Here is an 18,534-nt window from a genome sequence, read left to right as displayed (position 1 = left end):
TGCTCACCAAGATGCTGAGATAATTGAAACAGTGCTTCGTGGGTGTAAATTAAAGGTACGGAGGGAGTGCTGCATTGTCAGAGGTGCCGTCATTCAGATGAACTGTTAAACCAATGTCCCGTCTAAAGTGGATGTAAAAGATCCCATGACACTACTCAAAGAAGAGCAGAGGAGTTACCCCTGGTGCCCTGGCCCTCAATCAGCATCACAATGAAAAATGATCTAGTCATTATCACATTGCTGTCTGTGGGAAATTGCTGTACCCAAGTTGGCTTCTATGTTTCCTACATTACAACAGTACTTCAAAAAAGTACTTCATTGGCTGTTCAGACATCCAGTGGTTGTGAAAGGCACTATACAAATGCAAGTCTTTTTTTTTAAAGCCCAGATACACTCCATGCAACAAGGTGTAGCTTTTTCAATGTTTTTTTTTTACAGTGAGACGAACAGCACAAAAGTGGAGGTTTTAATCAATTCATTAGTTGTTTATGGATTGCACTCTGAAGAACTTTAATAGTGCACCCCTTAGAGAAACAGAATCACTGGCAGCAACTTTTGGACTTCCGCTTTATTCTCTGCATGTGCGGACTTCCAAAGCTACTGTCAGTTTCAGTGGAGCAACGACAGCAAACACTGACAGTTCTACCAAAAGATGGCACTTCTGGCAGTGCAGCAATCCTTCAGTACTGTAATGGAGTGTCAGCCTTGATTTCTGTGCTCTAACCCTGGAGTGGGGCTTGAACCAACAATCTTTTGACTCAGAGTTGAGTGTGCTATCAACGGATCCACAACACTGCTCTTTGGTGCACCTCCTCGACAACTGCCCCACTAATAAGAAAATGATTTAATCATGCATCTCATTTTCTGTTCGTGGTACCTTGCTACCTGAAAATTACCTCTTACAGTTAGCCATATAATAGTGATTGTACTGCAAAAAGTAATTAACTGGGTGTGAAAGACTTTAGGATGTCCTGAGAGTTGTGATTAGACGCTGTACAACTGCAAGTTCTTTCCTAATGTTGAAATGCTTTAAGAAATTAGTGAACAGTTTCAGTGCACCAATGGGCAGCATGTTGGGGGACATGGGTTCAGTTAATCAATTTCCAGGGGTCTGATTGCAACTGTATCCAGAATGAGATGTCCAGAACACTGATGAAGCAGAAAACTCAAAAATAAAACTGAAGTTGACTGAATATGAATTAAAGTGATGCTACACAATATCACAAATGCAACAAAAATGCTATTGGTTCAGTTGTCACTACATTGGTTGCAATAACCATTTCAATCTGGTTGATTTAGGCTTTGTTCATTAACACAATTTTGGTTGTTTGAGGGGTCCTTACTGTTTAGTGCCATATGCTCTTTATCTTAAGAATCAAAGGATATAGTTGTAACGCAGTTTAAGCATTCTGTTGTGTTCATGTTTTCAACAAAAAAATTATCAATGCTATTTCATGAATTTATTTCAGAAGAAGTTCAACAAATTGGCTGGATACATTCCAACAACTTTGTTGACAATATTCAAGTGAACTCCTAAAATTATTTTGTGAAAATTCAATGCAAATAAATAAAAGATTTCACAATATGCCAATGTGAAATGTTTGGTAATTGTAAATTATGATCGCTATCATTTCTACCACAACCTGTCAATAAGTAGTGAAAGAAATGGAAGCCAAAGGCAAAATCCTACTATTACATATGCTATCAGTACTACAGAAAAGGAGGAACTGGAAAAAAAGTGAAGCGATACAAAATGGTTGTGAATTACCACACAGTATTTTTTGAGATCATTTTAGATTTTGTGGGCATGGACAAAGAAGTAGCTGAGTTTACAATTCCCTAGCTTTGGCAGCCAATATACTTTTTCACAAAGACAAATACCTGGATGAGTACTATTTGTAACTGACAGCATTTATGAGACAACAGGAAAGTGATGGAAATGTATTTTTATCAAGTTAACATTATTTTGCATTAGGCCTCTGAAGTCTATTGTTGATCATTGCTTTAAATGATGAAAGTTAAACTGAGAAATTGCTCTTTGATCATTAATAGAATTACATTATGACATTTACAGATCAGTGAATATCCTGATATGGTGCAAGAATTAGCAGTCAGAGTGGCCGATTCAGATCATGAAACTGCAAATGTGGCATGGCAGTGATTTGTTTTTAAGAAGGGAAAAACTGAAGTATTCCTTTCAAGAACATAACTGCATTACAACTGATTGGACCATGTACTAAAAAGCTATGACATAACTTCAGAATTCAGAAGGTTATTTGTCAGTTTGTGATATCAAACTAAATTTGCTTAAGGGTGCTACAGGTTTTGTATTTTACCTCAAAACTGTGCTTCAAAATTTGTAATCAATGACTGAAGACAGCCTCAGTGAGTGGGATGCTTTCAGCATCATATACTGTCCCATCCATGTAAAAGTTTTATTAGCAAAAAAACTATGTAAACTTATTCAGACCATTGAAACTCTTTCCCCAAAACCTGTAAATTCATTAAGCATTGAAAAATAGAGCCTGAACGCTTTAAAAGGTGAGAGAGTAAGTTGATAAGGCAATTAGACATACAAACTCATCCTGAATAAAAACAAATATTAAAGAGGGATCAGACAGCTCAGGGTGCAGCCGCTGTCCCTTTGCTCTTGCGGTTTGATATCATTTGATGGCCTTGATTAGACACGAGGAGGTGCACCAAAGTACACTAGGATGACCCTTATTCTTTAATTATTCCTGTCCCGCAACACAGAGTTCAATAAGATGACCCCTGATTTTATACACATTATATCTCCATTCTAAGAATCCCTAGTCAATGCCTTGAGGTTCATTTAATTTCCAACATGGATATCTGATTTCAATATATTACTGACGAATGATAATAACCTTAGCGAAGTAATAGTCTTCAGAGGGCCCACTGCACAAATAGTAACATTTAGACTTTACCTAAGTATGAGTAAAAGAATGCAATAGACTCAATTCATTGAAAAATAGCATAAATTATCGAAAAGCATTCACATTATGAGTAAACGGTCCAACCCAAAAACAAAAAATCAACTTTTGCTCAGTATATACAGGGGCAAACAAGGGAATAGAGAACCTGGGGAAAGAGATTGTTAAAAGAGACATTTTTATTCAATGAACAGTTTTAGCTTAATGCAACAAACATTTGGTCAACAGTTTGTTGCCAGGAATGTATCAGCTAAGGCTATGGGTTTTCACGTGTAGCGCTGCTATTTATAGCGACAGGGATGATCAACGCAGGCAACTGGGGGGTTTTTTTTTTCCCGGTAACATAGCAGGAGAGCTGGAAATAAGCTGACTTCCCTTCAGATTCAGAGAAAGGGTCGACTCGGAGTGGAAAAGGAAACTTAGACACCGCGTCACCTCTGCCAATGCCAGGAAAGGAGGAAGGGAGGGAGGGAAGTAGCGAGTCTGGACGGCCCTTCAGCCCCGGTTTCTAATCCGCTTTGGTCAGCCCTGACCTTGGGTTGGCGATGAGCAAGAGACTGAGGGTTAAAGCCCAGTCCCCCCATCAGACCGAGCCGAGGGCCAGTGGACATTTCCTCACCGGAGACCCATTGGACTAAAACGGGTCGCTCTGTAAAGACGTGGCAACCACTCGGTTTATTGCCTTCCCAACGAGGCACGCGGCGCTTTGCCAGATCTTTTCACAATTAAAACCGATTTTCTATCTCGTGTATTATTTTTGTTGTTGTTGTTTGTTGGTTAAAAACCCCTCACCTCCCAGGCATCCTGCAGCGAAATCCAATGCCATTGCTCCTTCTAGCACTCGATGAAAGGATGGCTGTCTTGTTGATCGAGCTGCTCACACCGGTCGGGCCTGGTTCCGTTCGGCTGTTGACTGCGTTACACTTTATGCAGCCAGCGGAATATTTACAGAGCGTCAATTCATCAATTAAACACCTGCCGCCCCCTCAGTAAAGCTTTTCAGCTTTTCTTCTGCGGGTCAGTTGAGGATACGTCTCTGATTCTCCCGACCAACTTGTACCAGCCCCTTAATCCCACAAATGCAGTTCGGCTTCTCTATTTCGAAACCCTCTGAAAGTGGTTTATAACCTTTTTTAGCTCAAGTTCCATCCAATCAGCACAGCCGCTGGTAAACACCCCCAAGCCGCCGGCCCACCCCTTACTTTCATTGGCTGCTCCTTCCTCAGGCTGTTTCCCAGCCGAACTAACTCGTATGGTCGGGTCATCATAAACATGGGCCACAGAAATTCCGGCTACTTATATACATTTTAGTTTGCTTTCGCCACTCTCTTTCCCCAATGCGGGAAGCATTTTTACCAAAGGATCAAAGAAACCAACACAGAAAACTCGCAAAAAAGATGACCAGCAACTTAAAACTGACGTAAGCCCCTCCCAAACGCGGATATCTCAACCCAATTAATTCTCTTCTGAAAGTTACTATTGAATCTGCTTCCACCACCCTGTGCATTCCACATCACAACAGCTCCGTGTGGGGGGAAAAAGCTTTCTCGTGTGGCCTCTGGTTCTTTCGCCAAGCACCTTGAATCTTTGTCCTTGTGATTAATGGCTTTTCGCCAATGGAAATAATTTCTGCCTATTTATCAAAATTCTTCATGATTCTCAACAACTCTATCAGGTTTTCTCTGAACTATTTCTACTCTAAGGAGAAAAACATCAGCTTCTCCAGTCCCTCCACGTAACTGAAGCCCCTCATTCCTGCTGCCTTTCTAGTAAACCCCTTTTGCACCTTCTCTCAGCCCTTGACATCCTTCCTAAAGTGTGGTGCTCTGGATTGAACAGAATATTCCATCTGAGACCTAACCAGCGGTTTCACATAACTTGCTTGCTTTTGTACTCTATTCCCACATGAAAAAAGGGAAGGAGCCAAATGCTTTTTTAAAAGCCTTTTCCGCTTGTTCTGCCACATTCAAAGATTTGTCTCTTGTGTCTGGACACTCATTAAAATATTGTCTCTCCTTATTCATCCTACCAAACTGTATTACTTCACTGTGTTAAACTGTAACTGCCATGTGTCTGCCCATTTCACCATGTCTATGCCTTCCTGAAGTCTGCTTATCCTCCTCAATATTTACTGCAGCTCAGAATTTCATGTCACATGCATTTTTTAAAAATTGTGCCCTGTATATCCCCAAGTCTGGTAAGTTAACATTTTAGGTGCAGGCTGTAGGAATAGTGTCACTTAAATATGCCAAAGTACCTGTAGTTACCTTTGAACTTTGTAAGGGAAATCCTTTGTAAATTGCCTTCCAAGCACCTTCCAAACCCACGACTACTACCACCAAGAAGGACAAGGGCAGCAGATAAATGGGAACACCACCACCTGGAAGTTCCCCTCCAAGTCACTCACCATCCTGACTTGGAAATATATCGCCGTTCCTTCACTGTCGCTGGGTCAAAATCCTGGAACTCCCTTCCTAACAGCACTGCGGGTGTACCTACACCACATGGACTGCAATGGTTCAAGAAGGCAGCTTACCACCACCTTCTCAAGGGCAACTAGGGATGGGGAATAAATACTTGCCCAGCCAGTGAAGCCCACATCCTGTGAATGAATAAAAAAAATATGGAGTTCAATTGTTGAACCAAGTGCTGGGGAGTGAATCAAAAGTTTGATGATGACACTAAGTTAGCATCAAAGTGCTATTGACAGTTTGCCCATCACTCTGCAGTCCTTGTTCTCATCCACACAGGTAGCAGATACCTCATATCTGTTTGTCAAAGTCAAGGGCTGAGGCTCCTCCATCACTGCATTGTGGATTCCCATACCTGTCTGACTCACAGCTACACTGTCCTGCCCTTGAATGTTGACCAACTCTAAAGTTCTATTGAACCCATGAGCTGTGGTTGCCTCCTGGAATGAAGTGTCCAGGTAACTCTCCCCTCTCTGATGCCCCACAATGCCTGCAGCTCAGACTCCAGCCCAACAACTCTGCTGTTTTTAAAGATCTAGGCCAAACTCTAAAAGCTAAACTGAGAAGAAATACTTTATCAGAAATTCTCACTTTACCAAATTCCTGACTTTAACACTCTATTAACAAAATACTCTTTCACGCCCACTCTGTGCTCCACACTAATTGAAAGTAAGGCTTAAGGGAAATGGGGTTTTTAAGAATAGGGCAACAAATCTGGAAATCCAGTACTGCCTTGTCGGTGATGAACGTGTGGTGAGTCATTCAGAAACATGAGTCACTCGCAAGTAATTTTTCTTTGTTTTTGCCAAATGTAACAGCCTTTCTTAATCTCTCTGTTTTATTCAAATTTCATCTATTCTCCTTTAGTAAGAATTTTACCTAGCAGGTGAGAGAGGTCTCAGTGGCAGAGTAAGGTATCTTTCAGAACAGTGTCACTAAATTGTGCTCACGCGATTGTTACAGGTAAACTTGAGAGTGTCCTTTAATTTCGAGTATTCTGAGGCTGAAATAGTTGCAAGGAAAGCCAACTCAGATGTCATCACTTGTAAAATGGCTTCAGTTGAAACTGAAGATCCAAGTGAAAAAGATAACATTGCTATGAAGAGATTCATCATCTCAATTCTTTAAATTAGGCTGCATCACAAAAAAGGAAGCTTATGACAATGAAGTTGTAGAAGTTTATGATATTGTTAAACACACACATAGGGATGGATTTAATGCTTCCCCCTCTGACACATTTGAAAGAGGGGGGCTCGTTAAATCTCCTGTCCAGCCTCCATCGCAATTATACCAGTGGTGTGGATGGCATCAGGTGACCTGCCTGCCAGTGGCCATATTGGGATCCTTAAGTAGGCAATCTTGGCTACCATCAGGAGTTAACAGGTGATGGGAGAGGACCACACCAAGTTGCCCTCCTTCTATGCCCTCTTAAAACCCAGCCCCCTCTAACCCCTGACTAGGGCCTGCCAGCCTGGACCCAACCATATTTAAATGATCCAGCACCGCACACCCAAAGTGCTAGAAAGCTGCTGGCCTCTGATTGGCTGGCAGCTCTCCAAGGTGGGATCTCTTGAACAGAAGGACAGAAGTCCCACCTCCATACTATTAATGGCCGTGAATTGACTGCAGGGCTGCCAGTGTTGTCCTGGGAGGGCTCATCCCAACCCCCCAACTTTTTAGCCAGGGACAGGGAATCCAGCACCTTGTATAATTAAGTGCATAAACTTGAGCTATTTGATAGATATTCAAAGCTGTTAACTTCTTAGATAACTAAGGATTTGCTTTTAAAGTAATCTCACCAATATGTGACCTCAAATTCTATTCACTCCTTTGATTAATACTCAGTATCTGATAATGCTGATTTACAGCAATACATGGGGTGGTCAGCATAAACTTTGCAACTATTCTTGTTATCTATTATCCATTAGAGCTACTCAGTTGGTGGATAGCTCTAATATTACATTTATGCATATCACTTAAGTGATTGTGTACCCAAATTTAAATTGTGATTTGTAATCCCTAAATAGCATTTAGTGCCTGAATTGGGGACTGCCATCTTCTTTGGTAATTTGACAAGAAAGAGTTAATTAATTTGTAGCCTTTTGAAGGTAACCTGATCCAGGATTAGTAGATGAATTCATTTTGACCCAAACTGCTGAGCGCAAGATGGTTTGGCAAGCTGGGTCAGGCATCATTTATTCCTAAACCTACAGATTAAACTCTGAGACAATCCCTTAATAAAGAATTAAAGGTGGAAATTAAGAATTCAGCTGCTTCCTAGGAATGTATTTACAGAAATTCAGCTTACTTACAAGACATTTTTGGGAGAATCCAGTTACTATTACTATTTCTGTCTCTGACTCTGTCTCTTAGTCTCCTCTCCATTTCCCATCTTGCCACTCTTGCGCATATAGTTCTTAGAAGGAATTATTTTAAAAACTAAGATCATAAGAAATAGGAGAGGAATGGGCCATTCGGCCCCTTCAGCTTCTCCACCATTCAATAAGATCATGGCTGATCTGATTGTGAGCTTAACTCTACTTTCCTGCCTTCCCACCATAAGCCTTGACTCTCTTGCAAATCAAAAATCTGTCTAACTAAGCCTTGAATACAATCAATGACCTAACCTCCACTGCTCACTGGGTGAAAGAATGCCAACGCCAACAGCCTTCAGAGAAGAAATTTCTTCTCATTTCTGTCTTAAACTGTGCCTTCTAGTTCTAGATTCCCCCATGAAGGGAAACATCCTCTCAGGATCTACCTTGTCAAGCCCTCTCAGAATCTTATATGTTTCAATAAGGTCACCTCTCATTTTGCTAAACTCCAAGTAAAGGCCCAACTAGCTCAACCTTTTCTCATAAGAGAACCCATTCATCCCAGGAATCAGCTGTGCACTGTGGGTGGAAGTTATTGTGAGATTGTGAATTCCCTATTCCCTCATAGTACACAGTCCCAAGAGTGGGATCAGGTAGTACTCCCCAGCAGCACTTGGGAGGAGGAAAAATGGTGGTTAGGGTGAAGAGGCGGGGGGGGAGTGGGGAGTAGGGTGTACACGAAAGAATTTTTTAAAATGCCAGAATGGAAGGAACACAATGTTCTCAGAGGTCATAGGGCTGGAGGAGGGCTGCAGTGACGCCCATTTAGGCCAGACCAAGTAAGGACAGCAGATTTTCTTCTCTAAAGGACATTAGTGAACCAGATGGGTTTTTACAACAATCGATAATGGTTTCATGGCCATCATCAGACTTTTAACTTCAGATTTTTTGGATTCAAATTTCACCATCTGCCATGGGATTCAAATCAAGGTCCCCAGAGGACTGCGTCTCTGGAATACTAGTCCAGTGACAATACCACTATGCCACCACCTCCACCAGTTTTGAGCTGCTAGGTCAGTTCTGAGTCTATTCCATTTAACACAGGGGTCGTGCCACACAACATGTTGGAGGGTGTTCTCAATTTGAGCGTGGGATGTTGTCTCCACTAGGTCTGTGCGATGGTAACTCCTACCAATATAGTCATGGGCAGATGCATCTGCACCAGGTGGATTGGTGAGGGCAAGGTCAAGTAAATTTTCCCTCTTGTTGGTTCCCTCATGACCTGCCGCAGACTCAGTCTGGCAGATGTGTCCTTCAGGACTCGAGCAGCTCATTCAGTAGTGGTGCTACCAAACCCAGAATATAATCTCTATCTTTGCTGCCCTCAGTGCTGCTTCCAAGTGATGTTCAACATGGAGGAGCACTGATTCATCAGTTGAATGAGGGTGGTAGATAGTGATCAACAGGAGGTTTCATAGCCCATGTTTGACCTGATGCCATGAGACTTCATGGCATCCTGAGTCAAGTTTGAGGACTCTGGTGTCACTCCCTCCCACTGTATACCACTGCGCTGTCACCTCTGGTGAATCTGTCCTTGTGCGTCTGTCATTTCATTTGCCCCAGCACAAGCAATTAGTGTCCAAACAGCTGAAAATGTAACTTCTGGAACTTCCTCCTCAAACCTCTCAACCTTTTTCCTTTTACATACTGCTTAAAACTCTTTCTTCCACCAAACTGTCGGTCCTGTGGCCTAATGTCTTCTTCCTTGGCTTGGAATTCATTTTTGTCTGGTTACATTCCTATGAAGCACTTTGGATATTTTACTACTGTGAAAGTGTTACAGAAATGCAAGTTGTCAATTAAATAAATTAGTCTGGGGAGCAATCAGTTCCTCAGAGAAGGTTGTGAGAACAGAGTAACTACACTGCTGCGGCAATTAGGTTTTGGGATTCAAGAAGCTGGTGTTCAACTTTCATGACCTTGATTTGGCTGATTAAGTTGCATTTTAACTGAATTTCAAATGACCTTTTCGAATAAAAAATCAGCTTTACCTTACTTGCAGAAGTTTAGCGAATAACTCTGTCCCTCAAAGAAAACATTCTTGGGGTTTGACCTAATTCTGGATGATGTTACTAACTTCAGTCAGTGGAAAAATAGAAGTAGAAATCCAAGACTTAGTAAGAAAGTAGACTGAACTCCTTATCCTATTGTTCACCAGATTTTGCCCATCTAATAAAGCATATTGCACAGATTCACTCTATACAATCTCATATCATTCAAATGCTGTGGAATTTCTGGAAACTTTTCCTTGATAGAGATTTACTAGTTTTTAGGCTATATAAAAAAAACAGATCTGTAGCAGGACATCTTTCTTAAGATCATGAGATGATCAGAAATGGGAGCAGCCTGCTTCACCATTCAATAAGAGCATTGTTGATCTGATTGTGGCCTCAACGCCACTTCCCTGCCTTAACCTTAAAATTAGAGCTAGGCTGCTCAGAGATGATGTCAAAGCACTTCTTCACTCAAGGGTAGTTGAAATCTGGCACTTTCACCTACAAATATTGCTGAGACTGGGGTCATTTGAAAATTTGAAAGCTGAGGTGGATAGATTTTTGTTAGGTAAGGGTATTATGAGATATGGATCCAAGGTGGATAAAAAAGATACAGATCAGTCATGATCTAATTGACTGGAGGAGTAATCTCGAGGGGTTGATGACGTACTGTTCCTATGTTAATAAATGTGAGGGGATATATTTTAGTGCAAAACAGTAAGAATTACACTTTTAATCAGAGAAGGCTGGCTGATAGAAGAAAATAGGACTTGGAGTTTAGGTTCACAAGATATTAAAATCAACACCCCAAGTAGAAAAGGTCCTGAAATAAAGTTGGGCATTACAACAAATGGTATGGGATATAAAAGTTGACGTGTAATGATGAACTTATATAAAACTTCCCTCAGACCACAGTTGAAGGACTGTGGGCAATTTGGGGCTCTACACTATAGGAAGGACGTTGAGGCAATAGAGAGGGTACAGCACAAATTCAATGGGATGATGCTGCTATAGAAAATAGGAGCAGGACTGGGTCATTCACCCCTTCGAGCCTGGTCTGCCATTCAATATGATCATGGCTGATCATCTATCTCAACGCTGTATTCCCGATCTCACCCCCTACTCCTCGATGCCTTTAGAGTTTAGAAATCTATCTATTTCCTTCTTAAATATATTCAGTGACTTGGCTTCCACAGCCTTCTGTAGTAGAGAATTCCATAGGTTCAGCACTTTCCGAGCGAAGAAATTTCTCCTCATCTCAGTCCTAAACAGCCTACCCCGTATCCTGAAATTGTGACTCCTTGTTCTAGACCCCCCCCCTCAGCCAGAGGAAACATCATCCTTGCATCCAGTCGACCCAATCTCTCCTAATACGACAATCCTGCCATCCCAGGAATTAGTTTGGTGAACCTTTGCTGCACTCCCTCTATGGCAAGTATATCCCTTTTTAGGTAAGAAGACCAAAACTGCACACAATACTCCAGGCGTGGTCTTACCGAGGCCCTGTACAGTTGCAGTAAGACATCCTTGCTCCTGTTGCCCCTGTACTCAAGTCCCCTCACTATGAAGGCCAACATACCATTTGCCTTCCTAACTGCTTGCTGCACCTGCATGCTTGCTTTCAGTGACTAGTGTACAAGGACACCCAGATCCCTTGTACATCAACATTTCCCAATCTATCACCATTTAAATAATACTCTGCCATCCTGTTTTTCCTACCAAAGTGAATAGCTTCATACTTATCCACATTATACTGCATCTGCCAAATATTTGCCCAGTCACTCAACTTCTCCAAGTCACTTTGAGGCCTCATAAAATCCGCCTCACTACTCAAATTGCCACCAAGTTTTGTGTCATCAGCAAACTGGGAAATATTACATTTGGTTTCCTCTTCTAAATCATTGATATATATTTGGCAACATTTTCCCCTCATCGGGGGGGAAGTGCGGGAACGGGTGTGGGCGGACAGCCTTCTGGTCGGCACCGCCATTTTACGTGGGCGGGCCAATTAAGGCCTACCCAGCGTGACATCCGCCAGGAAGCGCTGTGTGCTCCCTGTGCGGGCCGGGGGTTATTCCCTCAGCCGGGAGTGCAGTGTCACATGAGTTGGGACATGTCCATCACTTTTATTGAAACATTTCATAAAAATTTAAATACCCTCATGAAACCTCATCCCGCCCATGGATGATGTTTCATGTTTTTTCCGAAGCCCGCCTGGGCTCCTGGCCTGCCCGCCAACCTTAAGGTTGGACGGGCAGGTCCATTAATCATCTTAATTACTTTTTTAATGGCCTTAATAGGCTGTTGACAATTCGGCGGACGTGCAGCTGATTCGGCTGCGCGCCCGCCGAACTAAATGATGCGGGGTGACAACGGGACGCACGCCCTACGTATCCCCGCATCAATTTACGAGTCGGCGAGTGGGCCCCGCCCCCACTCTCCAACCAGAAGATGCTGCCCATTGTGAATAGCTGGGGCCCAAACACTGATCCCTGCAGTACCCCACTAGTCACCACCTGCCACTCCGAAAAAGACCCATTTATTCCTACTCTCTGTTTCCTGTCTGTTGCCAATTTTCAATCCATGCCAATGTATTACCCCTGATTCCAAGCCCTTTAATTTTGCACACTAACCTCTTATATGGCTATCAAAAGCTTTTTGAAAATCCAAATACACCACATCCACTGGTTCTCCCTTATCTATTCTGCTGGTTACATCCTCAAAAAATTTCAGTAGGTTTGCCAAACATGATTTCCCTTTCATAAATCCATGTTGACTTTGTCAAACCCTGAGATATTTTCTAAATGTCCTGTTATCTCATCCTTTATAATAGACTCTAGAATTTTCCCTACTACTGATTTTAGGCCAACCGGTCTGTAATTCCCTGTTTTCCCCTTCCCTTCTCTTTTAAATAGTGGGGTTACATTTTCCAACCTCCAATCTGCTGGGACTGCTCCAGAATCTATAGAATTTTGGTAGGTGACAACCAATGTATCCATTATCTCCATGGCCACCTCCTTCAGTACCCTGGGATGTAAGTACAGGCCCTGGGGATTTATCAGCTTTCAGTCCCATTAATCTCTCCTGCACTACTTTCTTTGTAATACTAATTTCCTTAAATTCCTCCTTCTCACTAGACCCTTGATTTCCTTAAATTCCTGGGAAGTTACTTGTGTCTTCCTGTGTGAAGACAGAGCTAAAGTAGTTGTTTAATTGCTCTGCCATTTCCTTGTTCTCTATTACAAATTCTCCCATTTTGGATTATAAGAGACCTACATTTGTCTTCACTGATTTTTTTTTACATAATTATGGAAGCTATTACAGTCCGCTTTTACGTTCCTTGCAAATTTACTCTCATACTCTATTTTACCTCTCTTAATCAATCTCTTGTCCTCCTCTGCTGAATTCTAAACTGTTCCCAATCATCAGGTTTGCTACATTTTCAAGCAACTGTGTATGACTCCTCTTTGGATCTAATACTATCCCTAATTTCTTTTGTTAGCCATTGTTGGTCTACTTTTCCTGTTGTGTTTTTGCACCAGAAAGGAATGTATAACTGTTGCAATGCATGCATTTGTTCCTTAAATATTAGCCATTGCCTATCCACCATCATGCCTTTTAATGAAGTTCCCCAATCTATCGTAGACAACTCACCCCTCATACCTTTGTAGGCTCCTTTCTTTAGATTTAGGACCCTAGTTTTGGATTGGACTACTTCCTTTCCATCCAAATGAAGAATTCTATCATGTTACGGTCACTGTTCCCAACAAGATTATTAATTAATCCCTTTTCATTGCACAATACCAAATCTAGGATAGCCTGTTCCCTAGTTGGTTCCTCGACATACTGGTCTAAAAAAAATCTTGTACACACTCCAAGAATTCATCTGCCACTGTATGTTGCTAATTTGGTTTGCCTAGTCTATATATAGATTAAAGTCACCCATGATTACTGGAGCATTCTTGTTACATGCATCTCTAAGTTCCTATTTAATGCCATCCCCTACCTTACCACTACTGTTTGGAGGCCTATAGACAACTCTCACTAATGTTTTCTGCCCCTTGTTGCCTTTTAACTCCATCCAGACTGATTCTACATCCAGATTTTCTGAGCCAATATCCTTTCTCTATATTGCACTGATTTCATCCTTAATTAGCAACGCCACCCCAACTCCTTTCCCTTTTTGCCTGTCCTTCCTAAATATTGAATATCCTTGGATATTCAGTTCCCAGCCTTGGTTATCCTGCAGCCAGGCCTCCGTAATTGCAATCATATCATAGATGTTTACATTTCTTTGAATTGTTAATTTGTCTACCTAATTGCGAATGCTCCGTGCATTCAGATACAGTGACTTTAGACTTGTCTTTTTAACATTTTCACACATCTTTTTTTGTACTATGGCCCTATTTGCTGCTAGCCCTTGTTTCCTCTGCAATCCACTTTTGCTTTCTACTTTACTGTCTTCCATTTCTATCTTTGTTTCCCTCCCTGTGTCTCCCCACTCAGGTTCCCATCCCCCTGCCACTCTAGTTTAAACCCTCCCCCACACTGCTAGCAAATACTCCTGCGAGGAAATTGGTCTTGGTCCAGCTGGGGTGCAACCCATCCAGCTTCTACAGTCCCATCTTCCCCAGAATTGGTCCCAGTGCCTCAGGAATGTAAATTCCTTCCTCCTACACTTTCTCAATGCAATCTTCCAACTGTGGTATAGGATATGAATCTGATTTTGTAACCGTATTCACCTTTCGATAGTCCACACACAGTCTTTGAGTTCCATCCGATTTCAGTACAGCACAATAGACGAATTCCAGGTACTGCGACTAGACTCAATGATGTCATTTGAAGCATGAATTCAATTTCTTTCTGTACTTGCGACAATTTTGCTGAATCTAATCTATAAGAATGTTGCCTTAAGAAGATGAAACTTCTACACATACATCATGTATAGCTAAATTTGTCCTCCCCAGTTTATTCCCACAAATAGATTTGTGTGACTGCAATAGCTTCTCCAAATCACTTTGACACTTGTCTGGAAGGTAACTCAGTATTACACATTTAAATTTTCAAGTACCCCCTCATTATCCAATTTGATTAGAGGAAAATCAATTTTAGAATCTTGCATTTCTACCTCTTTCTCTTTCCTTTTCTTTTTCTGCTGCCTCTAATTCCAATTTTTTTTATTTACAACTGAATTTGAGCCTATTCCAACAACCCACCCCTTGGAAAACTCAGTCTCTCAGGTTTCCCTTCCAATTTCAAATACTCTGCTATACCTTCAATTATGTCTGATTTCCTTACCCCTACAGGTAATTCTAATTGTAACTTATCTGCCAATTACATTAACTTAGCTTTATTTGCCTTTTGTAAACCAGCCAAAGTTCTAATTTCAATGCCCAGACAAATCTTAGCAACTGCCAAAGCCATATTGCAGTCTCACCACTTTAAACAAAAAACCTTACACCAACTCCTGAATTCAAAGTGCTTCTCATACTCATAACCATAAGATTCACTAGCTCCAAACCAGCAAGGAATTTCAAATATATCCCATAAAGAGCCCTCAATTTTGTTATGTCACACAACTGTTTTGCAATTTGTATTTTTATTTCGTGATGCATGCCTTGAATTCAGTAGTAATAAGTCCACTGAGTCTTAGAGGATTTTTGCAAAACTAAATTAAACATTTATTAATAAAAAAATAATTTTAAGCACATACAGAGGTCTGCAAATTGCTACTATGATAACTACTAGTTTCCCTAATTAATCTAACTCCAGTTACACCTCTGTTAAGGCAACAGTAAAAACAAAATAGATTTTAACGGACCCAGGCAAAGCACATGATACCCTGGATAGGGATATTCACAGTGAATTCTCTTAGCTTTGGTTGGCACATAGAGGCTGGAGGCTTTTCACACATGTTAGATCTTAGAATTCCTTTTCCTTACACATAACCTCATCTCCTTCATACACATTTCTCCCTTCTTAATGTAAATCCCATTGTTCCAATATGTCTTTGGATTTTACCTTTCTAATAATAAAAATCTTCCATAGTACCAATTTTATCAGCAAGCTTTGGGGAAAAAAAAGCACACTGTTTGGCTTCTTCTGGCTCAGTGTAACCTTTCACTCTCTCCTTTGAAATTTAAACTACTCTGGTTTATCTAAAAATGCAAATTTTCCTTCACCCCTCACATTATAAAATTTCAGCCATGTTTACTTATTTAGCATTTCAAACCTAACTTCTCTTCTGATACATCAAAGCCTTCAGACCAACTGTCTTTAATTCAATTAAGTCACACGCATGCATGCACGCACACACGCGCACACACATTCATTAATCTGTGCTAACTATATTCAAATAACTCAAACTTCACCAATTGCCTGTTGATTTTTTTCCCTGATTATTGACCCAGATCTTCCAGTCAGTGGCAATGCTGGGTGCATTATCGCTGCCTGCGAAATTTTTTGTGACCCGCAAATCTGTCTATTTTCAGCCGGGACATCCGAAGAAGAGTGATATTGGTCTTGAAATGTTAACTGTGTTTCTCTCTCCATGGTTGCTGCCAGACCTGCTCAGTTTTTTCAGAATCTTCTCTTTTTATTACCTCCTTCTCTGGCTCAAAATATTATTTGTTTCATCATGCCTCTGTAAAATGCCTTGGGAAGTTTTATTACAATAAAGGTGCTAAATAAATATATGTTGTTGTTCTGTGCAAGCTAAGTACATTAGATGACCTGATGTTTCAATTACCAGTTAAAGAGGTATTTGTGACAAATATAAAGGGTGATTCTATCACTTATAGTCTTCAAAATCCCCTAATAGTTCAAAATGTCTTGATATAATTCAAAATACTATTTGAACTCTAGACATATTATCCTTGATTCTCAACTTTCCTGCTAATAGGTTTCTCTGGGTCTCCTAACATTTGCTAAATCTCATACTTCTATAGTGATCTCCCTGTTTACTACAGTCAAAGACTGTTTAGCATTTCTAGAGCCTTTTTGGTTCATTTATTTATTTTGTTGAATACATTCATCATTATAATTTCAACTAAGAGTACGATCCTAACCAAATTCTGAACCCAAAGTGACCCCCAAATTAAGTTACTTGAGGTTCATTCACAAAAATCATAATTTTGTTTACAACTCAATTAAGCTGATTTTTCTAAAGAATGGGACTGGTCATGTTGACAGGTGAACAGTTACTCCCTATTTAAAACAAAATCTGCTTTAGAGTCTTGCCATTTGCTTGTTTTTTAAGAAAAAAGAGCTCCTTTGTTTTTCCAGTGTCAACCTTGAGGCTCTTCCTCGTTCAATGAACAAAATATTCAGTCTGTCAAGGGCACTGTTGAAAGGGAAAGGTCAAATTGATGCAATAGGAGGGTCTTGTCTGAAATGAAAACAGATAATGCTGGAAATATTCAGCAGTTGGGCTTTAGATACATTCTGGGGGGCAGAGTAAGATAAATTGTACCCTGTATCTGACCTGCATTATTCCTGATATGGAGTGCTTGATGCATTATGGGTAGTAATATTTGGGAAAATGCTACATTCAACAAACTTAATAACCCTACTCAACTAAAAATATACAAAGGCAATATATTGCAAGCAGTAGTTATATGGGTGAACTAGTTGGAAAACATCATCCATGAATGCAGGGGGTACATTACTCTCCCACTATTACTCCCCTGCTCTCCTTGCTTCAAGGATTTCTTAAACTGGCTTAGTCTCTGCTGAAGCTCCATAGAGAAGCTAACAATTAACTTCTGAACAACTTCAAATGTTCCATCAACAGCATGTAAAATAATGCTGTGATCACCTTATTTTCTTGCAAGCCATCGAATGCCTTCTTGAATCACTGCAATGAAGAATTCTCCACCACCCTCCTCTGGAATTTTGCTCCACAGGTTGATTAACACTGGGGGCAAAAATAAATCTTTTATGGAAGACATCCAGTTTCACTCTTGTCAGCTTGTACAAGTGGACCCCATCAACTCAACCATACCATCTACTTGCATGATGCCCAAACTTTAATAATCTTAAATGTCTGAAACCAAAGTCTATTTCTTTAGCAAGTACAAACCGTAAACATCAACTCTATCCTCCTGAGTAAATGATCTGAAGGCAGTGAACAAGTAGAAATCCCTCCCTAACACTCTCCAATCCTTTACTTACAGGCCCTACTCGAACTCAGGGTATTTTCAGGCTCTAGCAGAACAGTAAGAATCTTGGAAAAAATGAAGGATTAGACAGAAGGAATTGCTAAATTAGCAGCAGTCTGATATTTTATGTTTCATATGCTAGGTAAGATACCTTGCATCTTTACTAGATGGAAGAGAGGCTTGTTTGAGAGAGGACAAGATTGTTCCCTTATGATTCAAGATTACAAAGGAAGTATCAAGGAAGTAAACTCCTATACCACATACCTTCAAGATATGGGAGAGAGTTATGGATCAGAGGCTGAGAAAAATCATGTAAATCCATAAAGGTCAATTTGGATTCATGCCCAGAAGCACCACCAATGGCATTTTTGTTTTGAGACAGGTATTGGAGAAATATTGGGAAGGCCAATACAACACGAAGACTGTATTCATTGATCTAGAGAAGGTTTGTGACTGGGTACATATAGAGGAAGTCTGGAGATGTGCTAGAATTTGTGGAATCCCTGGCTATTTCAAGACGAGCACAAGGGTACTAGTCATGAGTAAGAAACAATGTGGGGGAGAGTGAGATTTTCAAAGAC

The 18,534-nt window shown here is 40.8% G+C and overlaps 1 protein-coding gene across 1 annotated transcript in view; it reads right to left on the bottom strand.

The window, feature by feature from the left end:
* slc25a29l (solute carrier family 25 member 29-like) overlaps positions 1-4,051 on the bottom strand; it is a 36,039-nt gene extending 31,988 nt beyond the window's left edge. Inside the window, exon 1 of the mRNA XM_078562381.1 lies at positions 3,747-4,051. Coding sequence (XP_078418507.1) covers positions 3,747-3,780 — 34 coding nt within the window. The 5' untranslated portion in view covers positions 3,781-4,051. The remainder of the gene's footprint in view (positions 1-3,746) is intronic.
* Between the last annotated feature and the right edge of the window lie 14,483 nt (positions 4,052-18,534).

This window comes from Cetorhinus maximus, chromosome 18 (assembly GCF_964194155.1).
Source record: "Cetorhinus maximus chromosome 18, sCetMax3.hap1.1, whole genome shotgun sequence".
Classification (NCBI taxonomy): Eukaryota; Metazoa; Chordata; class Chondrichthyes; order Lamniformes; family Cetorhinidae; genus Cetorhinus; species Cetorhinus maximus.
Note: the sequence above shows the minus strand (reverse complement) of the source record. Positions and strands in the feature narration are given on the sequence as shown.